The sequence below is a fragment of the Corvus cornix genome, chromosome 2 (assembly GCF_000738735.6).
Source record: "Corvus cornix cornix isolate S_Up_H32 chromosome 2, ASM73873v5, whole genome shotgun sequence".
Classification (NCBI taxonomy): Eukaryota; Metazoa; Chordata; class Aves; order Passeriformes; family Corvidae; genus Corvus; species Corvus cornix.
In genome coordinates, this window is record NC_046333.1 from 118,931,043 (window position 1) to 118,954,496 (window position 23,454).

The 23,454-nt window shown below is 37.4% G+C and overlaps 1 protein-coding gene across 5 annotated transcripts in view; it reads right to left on the reverse strand.

Moving 5' to 3' along the window:
• Window positions 1–1,374: 1,374 nt before the first annotated feature.
• The window catches only part of PDE7A (phosphodiesterase 7A), a 75,890-nt gene continuing 53,810 nt past the window's right edge, over window positions 1,375–23,454 (reverse strand). For 3 of the 5 annotated variants that reach the window (XM_039550088.1, XM_039550085.1, XM_019289277.3), the window contains 10 exons: window positions 17,622–17,773; window positions 15,831–15,894; window positions 13,480–13,575; window positions 10,356–10,456; window positions 8,012–8,143; window positions 7,596–7,687; window positions 6,832–6,976; window positions 5,916–6,012; window positions 4,837–4,917; window positions 1,377–3,514 (listed from right to left, as the gene is read on the reverse strand). In XM_039550088.1, the coding sequence (XP_039406022.1) occupies window positions 3,303–3,514; window positions 4,837–4,917; window positions 5,916–6,012; window positions 6,832–6,976; window positions 7,596–7,687; window positions 8,012–8,143; window positions 10,356–10,456; window positions 13,480–13,575; window positions 15,831–15,894; window positions 17,622–17,773 (1,172 nt within the window). In that variant the 3' untranslated portion in view covers window positions 1,377–3,302. Of the gene's footprint in view, window positions 3,515–4,836; window positions 4,918–5,915; window positions 6,013–6,831; window positions 6,977–7,595; window positions 7,688–8,011; window positions 8,144–10,355; window positions 10,457–13,479; window positions 13,576–15,830; window positions 15,895–17,621; window positions 17,774–23,454 lie in introns of all 5 variants that reach the window. The other 2 variants (XM_039550086.1, XM_039550087.1) reach the window with 2 other exon arrangements.

Below are 23,454 nucleotides of genomic sequence, written 5' to 3' on the forward strand. Positions count from 1 at the left end.
CACCACAGAAATAGCAGGAAGGTACTTGTTCAACAGCCTCTCCATCCCCTGATACACTCAGTTCCTCTGTCAGTCCAATTAAATCATTAACTTGTAAAATTCAGGATGTCACTTGACCTCTTAAAGGACACTGCCCATCTGAACTGGGGCATCCAGCACCAGAAATGGGATGGTGAGCTTTAGCAGGAATCTAAAATTACTGCAAAAGAAATTGTCACCTGTGCAAGAAAACAAAATCACAAGGTTGCCACCAAATAACTTGTTTTATACCGTATCTTAACGTGTATCTTTTTACTTGAAATTACAAACAATGCCACTGCCCACAGAAAAACACCTCAAGTGCTCAAACTAAGGCCATCCATGGAGGCTGGGCAGAGCCCTTGGACATAACCTGAGGCCTGTTTGTGTCTGTCTGTGTACAGAACAGTGCAGGGACCAGAGCTGTCAGCTGGAACGGTTGGGGGGGCCTGCCCCCCTTCCCCAGCACGTTTCTGTGGGGCTCTGGGTCCTGTGCCTGGCACCTGTGGGCTCTCGGCTCTCACGTGAAATGTGGAAGCTGCAGGAATGTTAAAGTTCAGTGTAGATTTGTAGAAGGCACTTCCAGCCAGCATGGTCAAGAAAATGCATGATTTTTTTCTTTCTTTAATGCAAGTCTAATGACAGACACTTCCACATACATGAGGAGGTGGGATTAGAACCAGTCTTTCTAAATCCAGTCTGGTAGGAAAAGATAGACACCCCTTTCCAGGAAGGGTGCTTAGAACAAAACTACTCCTGTTTTACACTTTGACAAGCTCCTCTGGTCCTGTCAGAGCAAAAGACAGCAAGTTTGCACAGTGTTAAAAATCACAAGCTTTTTATACTCTGTTGAAATACTCTATATACCTGTTTGTAAAATCATCAATCTTAATTTTCATTAAAATTACGTATTAACACATGCCTATAACAAGTAGCAAAACAAATGCAGTTGATACTCTTTAAACCAAGTTCATTTTTTACAAATGTGTCACAGAAGACATCATCAGATACTGATTTTAGTGGTCATTTTGAAAATAGCTGCAGGCTTGGAATATGTTTCATTCAAAAAGGTCCAAGAGGAATCAATACTTTCCCCCCATTAACCCAGTTAAATGTTTCTCTGTAGGAAGTTTCTCTGCAGTGTCTCTGTAGTAAGTTACTCACACAGTCGTTACCTCTGTGTTCTCCCAGCTTTGAACACCCTTTCAAAGGCACCCTGTTAAAAATGGCTCCTCTGTTCCTGCAAATTACAACCAGATCTCATTGTCCCACCTGATCCTTCTCTGCTGGAGTCAGACAACAGCAAGAACTTGCACTGACAGTGGAGGAAGGAAGGAAGTTCACACAGGCTCGAAATAATGGTTTCATTAGAAATTTATTTCTTTAAACATGGCCACTTTGAGATTAATGATACTACTTCAGGGAACATGAAAGAATAATAAACAGTTTTAGAAGGGAAACAATCAGGTAAGTCAGGATTTGCTTTTCAAACAGTAAAAGGCCAAGCTCCAAGAGGCAATAAATTTTGGCATATGAGGACTAGTATTTTCAAATCCAAAAGTTGGCTTAGTTTTACAGTGGAAGCTGACTGCAACCTTAGCTACCTTTCCACAACACTGGACTCAGTCATAACTTAAATGTACAGGAGCATTATGTGAAAAGATTTTGTTTTATTAATTAAAAGTTAACAGCAACAGGCACATATTAAAATGAATATGGCAAAGCCTTTACAAATGGCTTTACACTGAAGCTCTCTTCCAAAAATGGCTGTTGCAACAAACTGTAAACAGAATTAATAAACAGTCTTTTACAATAATAACAGGGAAATACAAATGAACTAAAAGAAAGCACCAGTTTCTCAAACTAGATTACAGTTGTGCTTACTGTACTTAAAACAATGTAAAACAAATTACAAAAATGGAATGTTTTAAGTTTAAAATTAGTCCTTTAATTTTGTCCTAAAAAACATTTTCTCCTTTTCCCACCAAAAACCCATCAGTGGGTAATGTTTCAGTAGAGGGAGGAATACGTAAACAATGCACTTTTTTTTTATTATTTTTTTTTTCAAATCAAAAACAAATTTGGTCACTTAGCTTTGTGCATAGTTTAAGGCATCTGTAGCAATTTGTTACAGTTTCCTCCCCAGTGTGGCTGTTCATGAAATTGTCACATTCTAAAAGAATAAATTAAAAAAAAAAAACAAACCAAAAAAAACCAAAAAAAAAAAATGTTGCCGTTCAAACCCTTCCCCGAGCCCTCCCGCCCTCCCCCGTCCCAAACATACTCACACACCCACACATACACACACGCTGCAGCGAAAGGGGCATTTGTACCCTTGTTCTGAAGGACACGCTTCCCATCCCACTTTATTTCAGATTGGCAAATACCCTGAGCTGATTATGGTGTTTAGACATTCCACCTTTTTTCTTGCATGTGCAGTTCAAGTGTACAATAGTGAGAACAACATGCAATGTTCCCACTGCAGAATCGCAATGCAGTTCGGACGCTTCCCCCCCACCCCTTCCCTTCCCAGATTCAGAAGTGTTTTTTCGCCGTTAAAAAATTGCATTCCCATATAGCACTGGAGTAAAGCTTGGCTGTGCTCTATAATGAATGCTCAGTTCCCAGTGCACAAACAAAATTATGGCAAATGGGAGGCTTTTCTGGCATCCAAAGAAACAAGAGCTGCAGTCTCAGATTTGATCTTTTTCTTTAAAAAAGCAAAAAACCCAAGTTAGTGGTTCCTTCACAGCCATGCGCAAAGGTTAAGTCTAGAACCGATAGTTTCAGAGTACATTTGTAAACATCAAGTCTTGCCAGAGGCAGCAAAGGATGGGCACTTCACATTTCCGTATTAAAACAGGGACTGAGTGGAAGGTATGCTTTGAACACATTTATGCAAGTCTTGCTAAATTCCAAGGGAGTGGAACAATCCATGTCAAGTCTTTGATTTGAAGACTGTATTCCAAATATCATGAGAAAACCAAAGCCATGGGGCACAATGAAGCTTTCGTCCCGTTGCTCCAAGGCTCAGTCACTGCTGTGCTTTGCATATTCGAGGTTCCGAACGACAACCAACTGAGGCGGGTGCATATTGCTCTATGTTCAGATCTGGCGGCTTAAAAAAATTCTGGGTCAAATGGTCTGTGTCAAAGGAAAACTTGGAAATAAATAATGCTGGCATCATTTTACCGTTTCACCAAAACCTTGGGCTGGCATGTGTCTCCTTTAATCCGACCGTGCAGATATCGAGGGAAGAGGCAGTTTTGTCATGGAGATTGAGGTCAGGACAATCGAGGTTCCTGAGGTAAAATGTCTGAGTCCATTTCCTCAAAAGTGGGGTCGACATCGTCACCGCTGCCAGACTGTTCCCTCTGCACTCCCTTCCAGCTTGCCTTGTTCAGTCCCAGGTGGCCAAGCATTGTCTGTGACAGCCTGGTGTTGGAAAAGCGGGCCCATTCCCCAAACAGTGGTTCCACTAAGTAAGTCATAAAACCTTCAAAAACAAGCAAACAGAGGCAGATGAAATAAAAAAACAATACAAAGAAAAACGAAAATATTTTTCAAACCAAACATTTTAAATAGAATTTAGTAGCAAAAAATAAAACGTGTCAAACTACTATTCTCCAATGTGCAGTTAAATATTCATTTCAATATTTAGGGTATCTTTATACAAAAAGTCTCTCAATGTAGAAGATTTTACTAATCAGTCAGAAGAACAGCAATACACTGCATTACAAATTAACCTTTCTTTCACAGCAATGACCAAATGAAGACGAATATGAACAATATGGAGGGGGAGAGAAATCTAAACATCAGCAATTAAGTCACACAGTTTAGAAAACCTAAATTTCTGAAAGATTTTATAATTGATTACCCCATAGAGTGTCTGAACTACACTACATAGGGAGAAAAAAAGAATGTATTATTTTCCCAATATTAAGTTGACTAAAAACACTTTAAAAGACAAATTTTAGACATTTTTTAAACAAGGCCACAGAACAATATGTCGATGTACTTGCTGGTGTGTGTGCACGTTCATTTATTTGTAATGTCTATTTCCAAACAAAAATTCAATGGTAAGATGGCCAAAATTGAGTCTTTTAATTAAAGAAATAGATGATTTCCTAGCATTCTAAATTAAAACAGTGCAGCTGATGGAACACATCAGCTTTTGTGTCAGTCTAAAGCATTAACTCATACTGTGTTTGTAGTTAAATGTATTCTTTTCCTTACTTTTAACTGAGTCCCACTTAACCTACATAAGCAACTTTTATTAAAAATAACTATATAAAGACATTTTACTATTTAAATCCAAGTCAGGTTAGCAAAAACTATTAATATAATGGCTATCCACCATTCTCTGTCACATCTCTGCCCACCCCCCTCCTTAAAGGCTGCACTTAAAGGGAATGCTGACATTCCAGAAAGCTAAAGCCAGCATGCCCAGTTGTGGCAAGCTCGCTGCAAAAGGCGCCCTAGACCACATGGCAAGGGGAAGGGACCCTCCTCTTCCCAGAATACCATACAGATGAGGAAAGTTCTGGGCAGCAGTGTGGGAGAAATCAAGACAGCTGTCTCCCAGGCTGTACCTGCTTTGGGAGGAAACAGAGGGGCTCCAGGACTGTCAGTGCAGCAGCACTCATAAACAATTCAAGAAATATTACATAGCAAATAAAAATAAAATTGCTCTTTATAATAAAGTGCTGCCACACAGACACAGAGCATGTTCAGCCTCTAGGAAATGTGTCCAAAAGGTGCTTTTTTTCAAACTGCATCCTGAAAGAAAGCTACTAAAACAAACTGAATTGCAGTTACCAATCTGGATGTTGGCAATAGTTTCTGTCTGTCGGTCACAAAGTGGACTCACACCCAAGTGATATTTTTTTTCGATATCACCTAAAGAAACAAAAGTATAATGCAACCATTAAATCATCAAGTTCCAACAAAGTCAAACACTAACAGAAGTGAGCTGTGCAAGTTGGTTAACAAGGATAGTACCTTGCAGCTGGCAGAATGTACTTGCTTCTCTTCCTATCTCCCAAAAAAACAAGTAGATCTGTCAGACTAACAGTACTTACAACTACTGTATTTAAATACTTGGTATTTTTCATCAAACAGTAATTACAGAAACCCCATAGAACCACAGGTTTCCTGAAGGATTAACATCCTCTTTCTTGCAAAACCTCCTACACTGTCATAGAAATGACAAATGAATCCCCCCCTCAGCAATATGGAAGTGGATAGCTTAGCCTTCAGAAATTTCTTGCTAAAGGCAATTTGTGTTTCTGCTTCCCCATCACCTTTATCTAAGATTAAGTCTCACATGATTAGCACCAAATAAAGCAGTCTGTTCCCCATTTACCATATTCACTTGCAAATTAGCAGGTCTCAAGTCAGCCAAACTAGCCTTAATTTTATTATTAAAACAATTTAATAATACCAGAGAAAATTCACTCTATTTGTCACTTAGCAGCTTTATTAACTGCTTACATAAGTGGTCTAAACCACACAGTAACTAAAAATCTCCCTGGCTCTTACTTGCTTACCAACAGGCCTCACAGCTGAAGTTTAAATCTTGAAGACACATGATGAACATACTCCATAATTTGCTGAAACCACTAAGGCAGTTTTAAAGTGGCCATATGTATTAATCTGAAGCCCCTTTCAGCTGAAGGATGTATTGCACCAGCCATTCTAGGTTCAGATTCTAAGGAGATTCTCTGCTGCGTTTTAGTAACTCTGACCTTTTGCAGGAAACACAACCCATGGAAGTAAAAAAATCCCATACTGCACTGTACATCTGTTAGTCCTAAATATAAATGGATGAGGGCTCATGGGCACTCTCTCCACACGAAATACATTATATACTAACAGATACTTCTACTCTTACTTGCCTTGATGGAAGAACTCCTCCGTTACTTTTTCACTCCACTGCTTGCTCAGCTCCCATGTCCGACAGGGGTTACAAATATCTGCACACTTCAAAGCCATCTAACAAGTTAACACACAGTGTTAGATCACCTTCCTGCAACAGAAGTGCCTGTAATTACTTAATTCCTGATAGCAGATTATTTTAGGTTTTGTGAATAACAAACCTACCTACCATTTGTGCTCCAAAGTTATGTTCTGTAATATTTAAAAAACACTCAGGGGACTGTGAGATCTCATGATCATCCCTGAGTAATATGGAAATTCAGTCAACTCAAAGTATTTCAGGACCACTATATTTAGTATACTCACTGGTACAGGAGCCAAAAATAAATTCAGAAACATCAAAGCAAGCAGTGTTTTCCATTTCTAGCTCTCAAGCTTGTATTTTTAGCAATGGTTTGCACAAGACAGAAGTTCCATCTGTTTGTCCACTTTCGCTTATAGCCCACAATATGAACCTAGTAAGAAAATGCCTATAAACCTAAAAAGATTCTCAAGGCTTTTAAGTTTGCTAAAGCACACTAGCACAACTGCAAAATGATTCACAACAGCAGTGCTTTCCTCCCCCAAAATATGTTCTGACAAAGCATTTCACAGTTCTGAGGCTGCAGTGGAGTCGTTAGAAATGCTAAGCCTTGTCTTGGAGACACCTCACTTCAGCAGCTCTAAGTTATCAGACTTACCAACACACCATCACTTGGGAGAAGTGCTGGGTGTGGGAATTGGAGGGAACAACCTTTTTGTAATGAAAGACTTAAAGACAGTTCTGCTCCATTTTGAAAGGAGAAGAAAGGAGTATGGCAGAAGTAGTATTTAGCATTTTTAAGTAAGTTTTTTACACTAAAGTGCTGTTTTCAAAAACATGACCAGCAAGATCACCTGTAAAATGAAGTGACGATGGTTCGCGTTCTCTAAACATAGGTCTCCTCTATCCAAATGGGATCGAAACATGGACAGGTACTCGTTTTGTTGACTGATGTCTGTAGCAAGAATGAGATCGCCTATCTGGCTCTCCATCAGCTGCCTGAAATTAGTGACACCAAACATTCAAAAGGATAGCAATTAAGAACAACAGTCATCCCTAGATATACATTCTTTTTATCATATTTATTATTATACAAATGCAAGCTTTATAAGAAGCATTTTCACTGAACAGTTTGTTTTCTTTTGCTGAAAAGTTCTTGCAACATTCACAGAAATATCAGGATATTTCATTGGCAGCTTTCAGCAAGACTAAAATGGTTTTTAGCTTTTTTCCTCCCCCTCCCTTTTTTTTCTTAAATTGCACGAACTGATTGTCTCATGAGCATTTCTTGTTAAGAGTAGGTGAAGATGATCTATTTTAAACTACAGTTGTGGTGGCAGAACAAGAAAAGACTGCCAAGTTTAATCTGAACAGGTGCTTGACTACATGAATACACTTCTTCAATGTGCTCGCAATAAATGTTATTTTCCAAATATCAAGTTGCACCATGAACTGCTCTACTCTACCAGCACAGTATCCAGGAATTCTTAAAATAGATCTCTGCATTTTGTACTCAAAACTGCCATGCAATAACTTATCTTGTTTTGCAGGGCTGTCTTAGCTAAGTGACAGATTGCCTGCATCTCAAACTAATCTATACTATTTGGTATAAACATACCTGTTTTCTAATGACATATGTGCAAATAAACCAGATTCTCTCAGCAAGCCCACTGCTGATCTCCAGTGATGGTTCTCTAATACTGAGGTATTCTGTGAATTAAAAGGGAGTAACAAATATCAATCAATGCCTTTTTCTTACACTGAAGAGTTATATACCAAGAGCAGCACCAGTCAATTTGGCTGTGTTTTAGGGTTGGTGTTTTATTTTCTTCTCTTCTTTTTTGTTTTTCCCAAGGAGGTTAAATCTTACAAATCCTGAATACTTTGTTAATTTGCACATTTTTTTATCCCAGTGACGTGGAAACAAAGTCTGGATTCAATCCTACCGCTAGCTAAACACATCACAATTTATACTCCTTTCCTATACTCCTCTCAAAAACCCGGTTTTAACAAAACAGCTGATTTTATCCTTACCTTATATAAAGTCGCTAAATAATGATTTGTTTTAATTAGGAAAGGTTGGTTAACACCTGGGTGATCCAAATCATGTGTGGCAGCTGCTATTAAACTGAGCAGAACATCCCATGGAGTCAAAGATTTGGAAAGCTGCAAGGCAAAACCAACAAATGTTAGTAATGCAATATGGCCTTAGAAAAAATGCATGAGTGTTGCATTTTTGGTTTTTAGTAATTAACAGCCAATAGAAATTTGGAAAAAATTTCTAAGATGTAAAACGAACACTCCACTGACTTTTCACAGTATTTCCCCCCCAAAAAAGCTACAAAATTTCAACAATGGTTTAAGCATTATTTATGAATAGGAAGGTACACTCTTAAAAAATGCCAGCACACAAAATCCTTTGTGTCTGGTAATGAAGCACTATTCCTAACCAGACCCCATAAAAGCAGAAAAATTCTTAAATTAGCTTTTCCTCTCATTTACCAAGTCCATTCGTATGTGTCTATTCTGCTTTAAATTCATACTGTATTTCAAAAAGCATGAAAACTTCTCCTCCTAAGAGGAAGGAACTAATGCTCTGGAAGACTTAGAACTATTCAGAATGTACTTCTACTCTTATGCAAAATTGTATTTCAAGGTCTACCAGGAACAGAACCAAAGGAGGAAAATCTGCCACAAATATTTTCAATGTGCATGTCAATTAACTCAGCACGCATGTACATGGACTTATTTTCACTGTTCATAGCTATTCGTACTTGTGATTGAGAGGTTTGAAAATTTAAACTCAGTAACAAAGTCTAGTTTGCACTAAAACAGAGAAGACAGTTCTGTCCATATAAAGGTGAAATGCAGCAAACACCCTTCAAGGACAGAAGTTAATGTTCCCTGTTGTATTTGCCATCTATCACACCTCACATGTTTATAATGTACTTTGGTGCAACAGAGCTGTAGTTCAGTACCGTTAACTATAGCTGTGTATGTTACTAAAAATGCAAAGTCTATACTTGTATCTGAGGCATTACAAAACTCCCATCACGAGTATTAAATAAAAAAGGCTCAGGGCTTCCAAACTGAATGCCATAAAAAAGCTCATCATGTATCAGCTCTGATCTGGCTCACAGCACCAATTGGTCTGAGAGCAGCACTGAGAAACTGAGTGGGAGGAGTGGGCAAAGAGACTCTGAAAAAGGCTTTATTGAGCCAAAACTTACTTGTTTTTACCTCAGAAGCAGAGAATAAGGAGCTATGCTATTCAAGGGAATATGAGATTGGTGATAATTTGCATCAAGGTAGATAATTTCTCATTAGCTACAGAGCACTACAGCTTTCAATTTAATACAGAAGGACAGGACTTCACCCTTAAATTGTCCAAGACATCACTTACAGCAGCCTGACAGCAGCCTGAGCAGTAAGGAAGCAGCTCAGTTAGTTTAGGTCCTTAAGGTCTGTCACTCTACCCTTTCTTAAAAAGAATGCTCAAAGAGAACTCCTGATGTATTGCTGGGAACTGCCTCTCGTAGAAGCAAACTATTCAGTAACAGCAAAATTGAGCAAAGTAAGGGTAATGGTAGTTTCTGGAGGAAAAAACACCACCCCAGATGTCAAGTACACAGGTTTATTGTTTCCTGCTCTGACTCAGGCTGCAGTTCTACATAAATGTCTTGGGGCTCAGCACTATGTTAAACAGCTACAACTGTAATTCCCTGCTCTGGTTCAACAGGAAGTCACACAAAAGACAATGTCAGCTCAGAAGGGGGGAAGAAAAGAAAAGCATACTGCTAAGTGTGAAACCACAGCCTCAGCAACAGGGGAGAGCAAGACAGAGCTCAAAAGTGTTTCGTGTTGGGTTCTTAGGTTTCTTTACTTTTAATAAAACCTGTATGTGCATATACACATATATGTATGCATGTATGTATATGCATAGATATATAACCTTATTGCTCTCTTATTTTCAACTGCCTGAAAAGAGGTTGTAGCCAGGTGGGGTTTGGCTGCTTCACCCAGGCAACCAGCGATGGCATAGAGGACACAGTCTAAAGCTGTGTCAGGGGAGGTTTAGGTTGGACATTAGGAAGAATTTCTCCACAGAAAGGGTGATCAGACATTGGAATGGGCTGCCCAGGGTGGTGGGGGGGGTCACCGTCCCTGGAGGTGTTTAAGGAAAGACTGGATGTGGCACTCAGTGCCATGGTCTGGTAGATAAGGTGGTGTTTGGTCACAGGCTGGACTCGATCTCAGAGGTCTTTTCCCACCTAAATGGTTCTGTGATATGTGCACACAATCCATTCATATGCATTTACACATAAACACACATATTTCTGTGTGTATGAGTGATGTAAAAGTGAGGATGCTCCCTTACCTTGGGCTCTTTTAAGTAACAGTGCATGGCCTGAGTCACGTCAGCAGCATGAACTGCATTATGATAAGGATTTTGACTGTGATAATCTTCTTGAACCATAACTGCAGGAAAATAACAAATATCCAAATTTAAATAAAATTGCAATTTTTTCAAGGACCATTTTATATGACCCTATTAAGCACAGAAATATGCAATATCACGTTACATACACATAAAAGTGTCACAGTCCATAAATCGTCAGCTGAACCACGACGCAGCTATAAGATTTTTATGCGAAGAAACAGTGTTTGCTAAAGGAAATCAACTACATGTAAAGTCACCTCAGAGCAAAAATTAAACAACTTGAAATCAATATCTAATCTGAGATATTCTGACACTGAGAATTTCCCAGGGAAGGCTGTCTTTGACAATCTGTCTGAATGGTGAGGCAACACTGAATACAAAATGAAAATTATGCTATTTACCAAACCATTAGGATTACTTCATATCATGAGCTGAAAGCAGAGAGGATTTTAGAGGAATTAAGCACTGTTACATGAAGTGCTTTTCTGTCCCATTCAGGAAAGTGGTCGTGGAAAACCCACCTCTGTATATTTTTAGGCATCTTCTCCTACTTGTACTCAGGCAAACTTAAGCCCATATGCAATTTAGAAAAGAATCTCATTTAGCTGATGGTCTGACTAACTACACCTAGATTCAATATTCCCTATTCTTCTTTGCTTTCCTCCTCTTTCCTCCATCTTCCTGGCTGTCTTTGAACATTATAGGTAGAATTCTTTAAAGGGCATCAACATTAGCTCAAGTATAGGGAATGAAAAAACTATAATGTTAAAAAGGATGGAGGGGAAGAAGACTTAAAGCACAGCAATCAAACTATATTCTGAAGTTTTGCCTGACACAACACATTAGTTCTTCCAAGCAAACCTCAAAAGAACATTTTCTTGTCTGGCTACAACAGTCTGTCAGTCCCACCAAACAAACATGCCCACAAGCCTCTTTTCTACTCAGTTTACAAGCCCGAAGGATGCATGTAATTGTGATTGTAGTGCTACAGCAATACTGATGTGATTATTTGTGAAGAGCTGTGGTTCATGAAAAGTCAAAACACTGTCCCCACCATGTAGTCTCAATAGTACTCAATGCGCAGCTGACAGCTCATATGAAAAATAATGAAAATCAATATAAATGTCTTTGGGCTTTATTAACCTGCAGTAATACTCTCTCCCACCTATTCCTCACATCAAGTGCATGAATGCATATATAACTGGCTTGCTTCTTAATGTTTTTGTGGCTTCATAGGTTGATCCAGCTACCTGAACTCTACAATTTTCCTAACTTAGTTATTTTATTAAAGCAGACCTAGGTCAACATTTTGATCACAGTTTGCCAGAACTAGAATAGCACAACAACCCTGTTTTCAGGAAGGTAGTACTTTGCATCTTCTCTCCCCCTGTTCAGGTCTAGAGTAAGAATCTGTAAAGACATAGCAAGAAGAGGCAGATCTCCAAGCAGCTGGTGGAAATCACTGAAAGACTCTGTGTGTGTGTGTGTGTGTATATTTACACGCATACACAGAAAAAATATTGAGAGCCTATAGAGGACTAAAATCAGATTTCTCTCCTTAAAAATATTCCAGTAGATTCTCATATAATGTGAAGTTTGTGTGGCACTGGACCATTTGAGCTGTCCTAGTCTTCTGGAATTTGATCTTCAGATTACTAAGGATTAGAGTGTAAGTGGTAGCAAAAGAAAAGAATGAATTGTGTTCATGCTAAGAAGCTGTATTTTGAAGAAAGGTTCCTTGATTTTTATGATGGACTAAGACAGAGCTTTTTACTGATATTAAGTAGAAGGCATTAACAAAAAGGGAAAGGTTGTCAATTTCAAATTTAGAATAGATTTTGCCTTTTTCAAAGTCCAATCTCATTTTAGTGGATTATAACTTGGAGTAGTCATATGTAGTTAAAACTCTCATCTTCTGATAACCAGTCAACTAACCCTGTCATTTCTAACTAGTCTTTCAAGTATTATCATTTGCATAATCTCAACTAACCACATGAGAAAGACAAACCACATTCAGTTAGAACTTGAGCAGCCTCAACCAGATTTCTATGATCATTTCCCTCACATTCCAACATATTAGTCATTAAGGTCAGCTGATTAACATTTCTGAAATTGGAGAAAATTGAGTCCACTTCAAAACAACATGAAATGCAAGACAAAACTGATTTTTTTAAGCTGAAAGAACTAAATTATGAAAACAAAAACATTCTCCTATTTGGAAGGGGAGAAAAACCTTCCAAATGTGATTTCTCCCCTGTTAAGTGACAAGCTTTGTAACCACAGAATTGTTTTCTCTGAAACTGTGAAAGCCTGTTAAAGGGACCAGAAACTTGTTTCTCCTGCTCAGTTCCACTTCACAAAATTAAAGATACTGTCACAGAAGAGCCAAAGGAAGGAGGTCTCATAACAGCACCCGTCCATGGTATTGGGATGCAGACAGCTCTGTCGAGTGAATGTACCACTTGGTTTGAATATTCTACATTGTATTTACAGTTCTTTCCAAAGATGCATTCCAGTGACACAGATCCAAACATTCAACTAAAATTGTCTTGTACTCTGTCTAGGGAGAAACTATGTCCACAATACAGTGCTTTCTTGTAGGAGAATGTGAGCAAGCCAGAGGTAACATCAAATTGGCACCAGAAAGTATGGCCAAGTCGAAACATTCCATACAGTTAGGAAACTGTATCACTGGAAAAAGTAAAGATCAATACGGAACTGAAAATCAGAACAAAGAAAGGAGCTGTCTAACCTTTCCCAATACAAATGTCACACATATTCCTGATTGTTTAATAGATATTAAATAGGTTTAATAAATAGAATAAAGCATCAGCTATGAAACTATTAAACTTGATAATACTTGTTTGGATTTAACACAGAAAATTCTGTACTCGTAAAAACTGTGAGAGATCATCTCAATTAATATAATTCAAATCACTGCACAATGTAAACTGCATCAGTACCCTTCAAACCTTATTGCTAAACTACAACCAGGACTTCAGTTAAGGTATAAAAATGCAGATAAACAGCAATATTCATCAAAATAAAAAGCCGTATTTACCCAAAAATCTACGAAGTTTCATCGTATCTAACTGGAAGTGTTCAATTAGTCCATGTAGATTAAACAGATGAAAGGTTAAGCTGACTAGACTGTTTCCTAAAAATAAGATGAAAATACTAATTCATTGGAAGCCATGAAATCAGTGATTCTCCCATAAGAATTGTATTATTTCAAACAAAGTGGTTACAAAAATTATACAAGCAAATTTTTCTACACCAATTCATGATAAATATTTAAATCTCACTGCATGACAAGTTTCCATTAGCTGTCTCTAGTAATCACCATTGGTTTTGCTTAACTGTAATGCATTCAGCAACTGTCCAATGGCAACTGATAGGAAGTAAATGTTACTGAACATTAAAAAACCAACCCATTTCAACATGCAAACCCATTATAATGATAATCAATTTTATAATTATATTTATGCAACATATCCCAAACACATATACAAAATATAAATATAATCAGGCAAAGAGAAAAGCTAGACAACACTATTGATTAGCGCACATTGCAAATATGCTATCTCTCATTTTCATCATATATTTTGCTGGACTTCTTATTTCACCCAGAACTCTACAAAAACTGTATAATATTACAAGCTTAGAATATATTTTGCCTACTCATAGCTTTATTACAATCTTTTGTACCAGTAAAATAAGTAAAACTGTAAGAGACAGAGATATAATCCGCAATGTTTATTTGAAATAGCTTGTCCGTTATTTGGTCTGCAAACAATGTCATGGCTGACAATCTTCATTTAGCATTACAGAACCTAGCACAGACAGAAACTGAGGTACAAAAAGACAAAAATTCCTTCTAAATCAAGCTTATTACTAGGCTAGAATTAATGTATTCTCATGTACACATTCCTCACAATGAAATATGCAATTCTTGGAACATTTACTAGGGAAATTCTTTCATAGAGACTCATCCAGGACAGTTCATCCAGCAGGGTTTTATATACAGCATTCTGCCTTTACAAGCTGTAAAGAACAAGGCTGCCTGATCAAAATGTCCTCCTAAAATGATTTAATTAGGATGCAAAATGGATGGTGGTATCGTAAGCCTTCCTCAAGAGATGTTCTTCTGGTGGTACCTTAAATGTATTTGAAAAAAGCACAAACAAAAGGTAGGGAGGGCTCTTACAAGAAGGACAACTTCAGATTTCTCCCATTTGATAAACTAATCCAAAAGAAGCTATACATACATGTTCACTTGTACACACAGCTTTTTCTCATTCAGTTATGTAAAGTTTATCATTAGCTATATAAGCATTCTATTTTTACAAGTCCTTGCTATTTTCATTTTTCTTCTACCCATTTTCTGTGTTAAATATAAACTGTGAGGTTACTACTTTTACATTTGGTTAAGCCAAACACCCCTTCAATAAAACAGAAGAGAAAAGGATCTTCTGGTGCCACATTCTCCTCCTTGAACTTAATTTCTTCTTCTGGCAACTTTAATTGCAACTCTGCTACCTACTCCACATGACTGCTGCAAAACCTGCGAGATCTGCCCTCCATTCTCTTCCCACACTGGCACAAATGTCACCATGATGTTGGACTTGCTCATCTCCTTCTTCCATTCTGTTCAAAACCCAGCTGCCATTGCTGAGATTATAATGCAAAACTTCACCCTACCCACGGCAGCAGTCCTCCCTCCTCCTTCCCAGCACGTTTACAGATCTCTTTTCTGCCTACAAATTAACAATACCTAGGGGTTTTTTTTAACTACTTCTGTAGTTCCTACTGCTGTTTGTAATGGGCACACAAAAGTCACCATAATGTTCTCTTCATTTTTCTATGTTGTGCAAGCTATGTGTACAGCAGCTTCCCTCTGCTCAACTCCCAATTCTCCAGGTATTCTATGTCATAATTATAATGCATTCACACCAACATGCCTCTTATGGCACTGTAAAGAAATGAAACTATTCTCTCTAACATTAAATTTATCAGAAAAATACTTTTTCAATATAAATGACCTTTTGGACACAAACTTAAAAATTACCAGCACCCCATAATTGAAAAAAAAAAAAAAGTCCAGATCGTAAAATTATTTGTTAATTTGTATCAAATTACTACTATAAATTACTAAGAGAGAACAGCAACCTATAAAGTACATGAAGGACCTCTTCTACAAATCAATTATTATTATCAGTACTGACAGTACCATTATTTTAATGAAGTGACCAGGCAAACTAGGACTCAGATTAAAGACTATTAAATCAAAAAGTACTACCTGATTAAATCTGTGCTTTTTAGTGAACAAGCAATCACATACTGCAACTTAAGTGCAATAGTTAAGTTATGCTAGAAGATAAAACACAAATGAGATACTAAAAGTAAACTCACCATTTGTCAGTCTATCAAAAAGAAAAATATCAAAATTCCAGTTTCCAACCTTCTCCAGCATACACTGAAAAGAAACACAAAAGCTGTCATTTTTTAATCAGTATATACCTATCTTCCTGTAGCTCGGAGGAGTATTTAAGATTTCAGAGACAGATCAAGCCTTTAGAATTTCTACATACAAAAAAATAGTAGTAAAAGAATAATTAAATTTGTCTGGTAACTGAAAAAAGTCACACATTTACAAATAAAAAGACTGGAGGGAAAAAACCAAACAAGAAGTGCCTTGACAGAACTGGTTGCAGATTCTCCTTTCAACCTTTAGGCAATTTCTCAAAAGACAATTTAAAACAATTAGGTTCAAATCAGAAATAGTATGGCAGAATGACAGTACATTCAGATGAGCGAATTAATGTCTGTGTAGTCTTTTGCCTTGCTTTCTCTCTTTCCCCTGCTTATAGAACACTATCTAGATGATTCACTAGATATTTGAGCCATTGTATGAGCATTTTAATTTAAGAACCTGGCTTTTGACTTTTCACTAGCCCATCTTCATCACAGCTGCTCCACATCAACTGCTCTTCCTGCAACAGGGATGCGCAAGAACAGCAAATGGTACATGAGGCCTCACCAGAGCTGAGCAGTCCCAATCTTTGCTTCTCCTACCAGTACATTTTGTAACAGATTCCTGCCTTCTCTTATTCTCATTAGATTGGTAGAGCTGTTTTGTGATCCAGTTATATATTCTAGCTTTTCTCTACCAGCTGCTAAAACTCTGCTATCAGAAGAAACAAGAGCATTAACAACACCTTTCACAATTAAATTAGATGTACATTTTAAAGATCCATCCTCCAGGTTATCAGATTTCTTCTACACCACAGCCTGATCATATTCAGCATGGATACATCCACTGTATTATAAGTATGTTCTTTTTCTGTGTCAGATGACAAAAAAGCACTAGATGCAGTGACACAGCCTTTGGGATCTTGAATAACCTGAATAATCTTTGCCTGCTCAGTCCCCTCCAGCACTATCCATCCTCTGTTGTAAATACAGCAGGTAGCTGCTCCCTTAGCATCACCTCTCTTCCCAGTACCTGCTTTCCCTACTTTAGTGCTGCACAAGTGTATTACAGCTATCACTTTTCTTGTCTAGAAGAATTGCCTACCAAAGAAAAAGTCAGTTTGGCATAAGCGTGTCCTGAGAAATCCATTTACTGCACTTTATTGAGTTTAGGCAGTCATTCTTCCAGTTGTTCACTAGTGAGGTTAGCCTAAAAATGAAAGGGAATAGTTGTCCAAATTGCTCCATTACATTTCTTAAATTCAGATACATTTTCCTTTCTTCATTTTTTTCTTCAATTATTCAAGGCATCCTTAATTCACCAGTTATTAAAAAAAAAAAACACCAAAACCAACCAACCAAAAAAAAACCAACAAAAAAACCCAAACAAACAAACCCAATCCCAAAAAAAACCAAAACCAACGAACAAACAAACAAAATCAAAAAACCCAAACAAACAAACACACACACACAAAAAAATCATCCAAGTAAAACTGTGGGCAGTAGAAGAGTTAGCTACAAATCGTGTAGTTTTGTCTGGATTTCATAACAATAGATACATACATATATATATACACACACATATAAACACACAAATACATACACACATACATAAAAAAACATGCTTAAAATTTGTATTTGGTTGCACTTTTAGAATGTGATATAGTTATATATATACTAGCAAGCATTTTAAAAAACATACTTTACAAAAATAAAAATCAAGCAACCAACCTTTGCTTGTCCATTATAATCATCATCTAAAATGTTTGAAGAATTTGGAACAGTGATACCACGGAAAAAACGGGAAGATCTCAGGTATCGCTGGAAACTAAGCAACCTTCTCACATTTCTTGCAGACACAGAGACCTCGATTTCAGAATTTGCTACAAAAAACAAGAAAATAAACACTCTCTCTAAAAAACCTTTATCAAAAAGACAAGTGCTCAGGGAAGTTTGGTATAAAGATAATCCAATTTTTTTGAGTATCAAACATTTCAGCACAAATACAGATATTTTTATTAATAATAAATACAGAGCCATGGCTTAGAAAAAATATGTTCTGTGTAAGCATCCTGTGAAGAAAAACAAATACTTAAGTGATAGCTGCAACTTATCTTTTTAAGGAACTCTTATTGAAAGGACAAAAATATTATGGATATTGTTTAAAAACACACACAGTGCTGCAAACAAATTATTTTTGGAAAACTGCTCTCATGTATACACATCCAATCCATGTCCCTAACAAATCACCTAAGATGATATGTACACCAGCAAGAGAGTATCAGAAACTGAGTGTTAATACAGGAGATACAAGTAGGCTTTGAGCAAGTACATATTACTTTTATAGTTTAGAGCTCAGAAAATCTCTTTACTATGCCAAAGTTTGAAACACACACACGTAATTTGGGTGCTTTTGCAAATAACTATACTCTTCTGCCAAACAAGTATGACATTTACGTTCACAGCATATCTAATTCTGTTTCCCAGTATGGTGAAAACACAACAGAAAATTATTTCAGCCTCCTTACAAAGATTAATCCAAATATTTTGCTTTACTTTTATTAGCTTAACTGATTTATACAAAGGACTGATACTAGTTTATGTCCAATTCCACTTGATATGCCTGAAGTGTTTTAGAAACCCCAACATCGAACTACACACAGCTACAGTTCCTTTGCAGCAAGCCAGATAGTCTCATTTTGAAATACATTAGGCCAAATTTGGCCTTTACTTTCTTCTCAACAGTGCCCCCAATTAACAGTTTTATATAACCAACAGAAAGCCAATGATCTTGATATTCACTCATCCTGCCTGAAATGACTCATGTTAAAAAATAAAACTAAAAAAAAAAGATGTATTAAGTGCAATTGTATTAAGTCAATGACAACATCCTCTTTCAAAAATGCAGATCATCAAAACCAACATGATCCCAACTCTGTAGTATAGATCTCGTGTCCTTCCAAGAACAAGGCATATTAAAAGCTGGTGAAGTCAGGAGTTACAACTTTTGTTCTTTAAAGTCAGTCTAAAACGTTGTGCAGGGGAAGGTGTAGCCTTATTGACAATCTCTACTAAAAGCCTCAGTGATTTCTAGTGACAGCAGCTTAATTCTACATAAGATAAATCTTTATCCATTTATATTCTTCTCCCTGCAGAAGTTCCAATTTACTTTCTTTTCTATGCTAGCTCATTAATACATTAATGTATAAATTAATATATTAATTCCCAAACCATATTAATAAAACACCTCTAAATAGAGCTGACAGCGGCATGATCATACAGTATCTAATCAAACACAGCACCATTCCCTATCAACTGTCTGTGCTAACAGAGATTGAACTGACACAACTGAATGTTCTTTCAGACATGCCTCAAACACTTCATCAAGACACTGAAGTTCTGGGCTAACACAGACATCTTCACATGAAGTATCCTTCTTCAAGCTATCATTCTCAAGGCCAAGGGCTCTTCCTCTGAAGACACTGATACCTGCAATATATCCCAGTTAAGCAAACAAAAGTACTACATATGATAAAGGTTGCTTGTGAAGCAACGTTCATGTGTACAGCAGGCAAATAAATAGATTCTGTCATGCTGCATTACTCTACCAATATTTCTAAGCACATTTGTTACCATGAGGTTACAGTCTTGAGCACTGCCAACCTGCAGAACAGAGAAGCAGGGAGCAATACAGCTGCTGCTGCTAATGCAGTGTATGCTACAGGTAAGAAGTTTCTCCCCCTCAACCTTGATCCAATCCCTTAAGATCCAAATTTCAAAACAGAAATTATTAGGTTGAAAATAAATTAAAATGGTATATTTAGGTCATAAAATGATCTAAAGTATCGACAAAGTCACATACAAAGCCAGGAACTTCACTAAATCTCAATAAAACAAAATATTTAAAGTAGGAAAAATTAGCACTTTTCTGGAAGCATAGATAATTTTCTTGTTCTCAAGTATTCTTCTACAGATCTATAGTTAACAAAAACCTGTTTTTGTTGTCATGCTACAAATTAAGTTTCACCGTCACAGGTACCCCCCCCATTAATCTTGGACAGAACAGTATGATGTAGGTACTACAAGTAAAACAGCACCTTCTGACAGCAAAGTACACAACAGAACACAGAAATGCAATAATTTGGCAGTATAGGCCTGTGTTGCACCTATACTTGTATTCATAAGTCATTTAGGAGGGCTTGCACATGTTCTTGCTTCAGGATTTTTTCTGATAATAGAGGTACAAAGGCAAATTAGTTACTTGGTTTTCTGTGAAGCTGAACCATCATTACTCTTCACAATAGCTATTGACACTTATCTTACAAATCTGCTTAAACTCTCTAAATTATCACCAATTTGCACAGCTCATAAACCACTATTATTACATATTAATCCTACTTTTTCTACCCCTCATTAAAAGAAAAAAGCAAAACCTACATTATTCCTAGCAGCAGTGCTGCTTATTACAGAATCACAAAACAGGTGAATTAAGAAACCAGAGGGGGTTCATCTGGTCAAACTCTTCTGCTCAAGCAGAGCCACCTAGACCACATTGCCCAGAACCATGTCCCAGAGGCTTTTGCGTATATCCAAGGATGGAGACTCCACAGCCTCTCTGAGCACCCTGTGCCAACACTTGGTCACCCACCCTCACAGAGCAAATGTATTTCTTGATGTTCAGAAGGAACCACCCATGTTTCAGTTTGTGCCCGTTGCCTCTGATCTTCCTCACCCTTTACTGGACTCTCTCTGGTATGTCCATGTTCTCTTTTACTGGGGAGCCCAGACTGGGAGTCCAGGTGAGGCCTCTCCAGTGCTGCACATAGGAGCAGGATCACCCCTCTCAACCTGTTGGCAACAGTGCTCCTAATGCAGCCCAGGATACCATTTGCTTTCTCTGCAGAAAGGGGATAAGGCTGGCTCATGTTTAACTTGGTGCCCACCAGGAGGCCCAGTTCCTTTTCTGCCAAGCCACTTTCCAGATGGTTGTGCCCTGCCTGTGCTGGTGCCTGAGGCTGCTCCTCCCCACGGGCCAGGCTTCGCGCTTCTGTTTGAGCTATTAGTTATTGCACATGGATAGCCCAAGCTAGGTAATAACACCTTGACTAAATAAATGTCTTTATCCTTTAGATATGAAATGATCAGAGTAACCTCCAAATGTGAAAAGAGATCTTGAGCCTTGCCATCCCTCTGCAGCTCCAGAGCACCTGATTCAGGGGACTACACCAACCCAAAAAGTGACTTTCTCTCTTCAACAGTTAAACATTTACCCCAGGACAATTCAGAATAGGCAAGTCAGATGCAGAGGTTTGACAGGTTATTAATTTAAACGGGAGGCTGAAACAGAAAATAGCTGGCTTTCAAGGAAGGGGATGAGGGGAAGATACATTCTTCAGCTGCAGGAACACTGATAGCTACTGTGCCTGCCTTTTCCTTTTCCTCACAGTTAAATTATTATTAAGGATAAAAAAAACAAGAGCTTTGTGGTTCTGGCAGACCAGCTAAGGCCAATTCATGGAAAAGATTGGTAAAATGAATGATACAGTTGTGCAACAGAAACTTGGCATTTCCCTCTTGGCACATTCATTCCCTTTAGATGCATGATTAATATGAGAATGACAGCCTTCCCTCTTCTATCATGAGTCATGAATCGAGATACTAATTTCAGAAACCCTACCAAACCAAGGTTCAGTAATGTATAGATCACGGAAAGAAGAGAGTGAAGAATGAAAGAGTGCACTGCATTTGCTCATGAATAAGCATGTTGCAAAAACATCTCTCCTCCAGCCCAAACATTTTTCCATTCATTTGGAGCCTTCAGTGTGCTAAATGCCCTTCTAATATCCAATACTGACCATTTGCTCTCAACAACAGTTTAAGGACAAATTAGAATGACAAAATAAATATGACATTTACAGCCTTGCAAACTGAATGAATGAAAGCAAAGTTGGGAGGATGGGCATGTTAAGAAGGACACTACAGCACTGGGAAGTGCTTTCGATGTGAGGAACCAGAAGGCAAACCAGCAGGCCTTTAAGCCTACTCAACACAGCTGTCCTGTGACATTCTTCTTCCCATTCCTTTGTAAACTAGAGTTATCATCCAAAGTATCAATCCAAGGTTTCGGGACTCTGTTTGTTTGACTAAAATGGTTATATTCTAGTTTCTAAGCATATTAACTGAGATGCTGGTGTAATAAAAAATTCCTTTCTCTAAAACAAAGAAAAAGAAGTAATTCTGGTTACTAATATCAGTTATTTTGCTAATGTGATGCATATATAGCAATAAAATAACACAAGTCGCCTTCATGTAACAGATTTCATCTGTATTCCGAGACGCTAATTTTAATCTCTCTTCCCACTCCCAATCTTTTAACTTCACCAAAACCTAAAAAAAAGTTTTAGCACATTTCACAGGGGTATTAAAAATTTGTTTTTCTCATGCCAATATAAAAATACAAAGTAAGTAAAGGCAAGTGATAATCACTTAAAAGATCACAAAATACTGATGAATTTACTCTCAAAATTTTTGTATCTTTTGTAGTAAGGACAGTCCACAAAAGAAAGAATGACAAATATGATGGTTTAGTTATTAATGGAAACCTTAAATCCTAGCAATATACTTCAATTTTCCTATAATGCAAAGATAGACTTACACCCTCTGATGGAAATCTGGTCAAAACAAGGCTTGCAGCATTAAGAACTCTACCTCCATTTCTTCCTTGCTACTGCCCAAAAGGCAAATAGAAAATTATCCATGACAAAAAGCCCTGAGTTTTGCTACATACCAATGGAAAGAGCGTAACTGAGGATCTTGGGTATCACTGCCACTCTAAATTTTTTTAAAAAAAGGTATTTGAGACAATGGATCCTTCTTATGTTCGAATGTAAAACCTGAACTTTGAGGTGCACAGGCCCACCAGAGGAGGCTTTTTCCCCAAAAATATGAAGGAATTATCTTCTTTTAATGGAAGTGATCTCTCACAAGTTTTCCATATTAACCCAACTGCACATTTACCATTTTTATATAGCACATACTACCATTAAACCTAACATATCATCTGAAATTTTCCACTACCTGTAAATATTTGTTGGAAAGAAATATTACATTTCACATGCCAATTATAACCATCTTTCTAGGGAAGCACCTTTCTAAAGATGCATCTTTCCAGGACACAAATAATTTTCAATTTATGAATAATCTGAAAGTATTATCTAGCATTTCATACCACTAGAGGGACCCATAAGCATTCTAATTTCACATATATTCCCATCAAACCATTAAGAAATGTACTATATTAGATCCTTGAACATTTTTGTTTTAATTAAGTCCTGCTATTGAACTCTCCTGTATGTTTACTACTCATGATTTGAATTTTAAAATATTTTTACGACATTCAGTACTCAAGTATTATATAAAACTATGATTTCATTTGGAATATACAGTCTTAGTAAGGATTTTAAAGGTACATAAAAAGACTGATTTAGACTATTGGGGTCTAAATTATCTCATTATACTTCCTGTCTTCCTTAGAACCACTTAGAAGCCCTGTTTAGCATTGTTG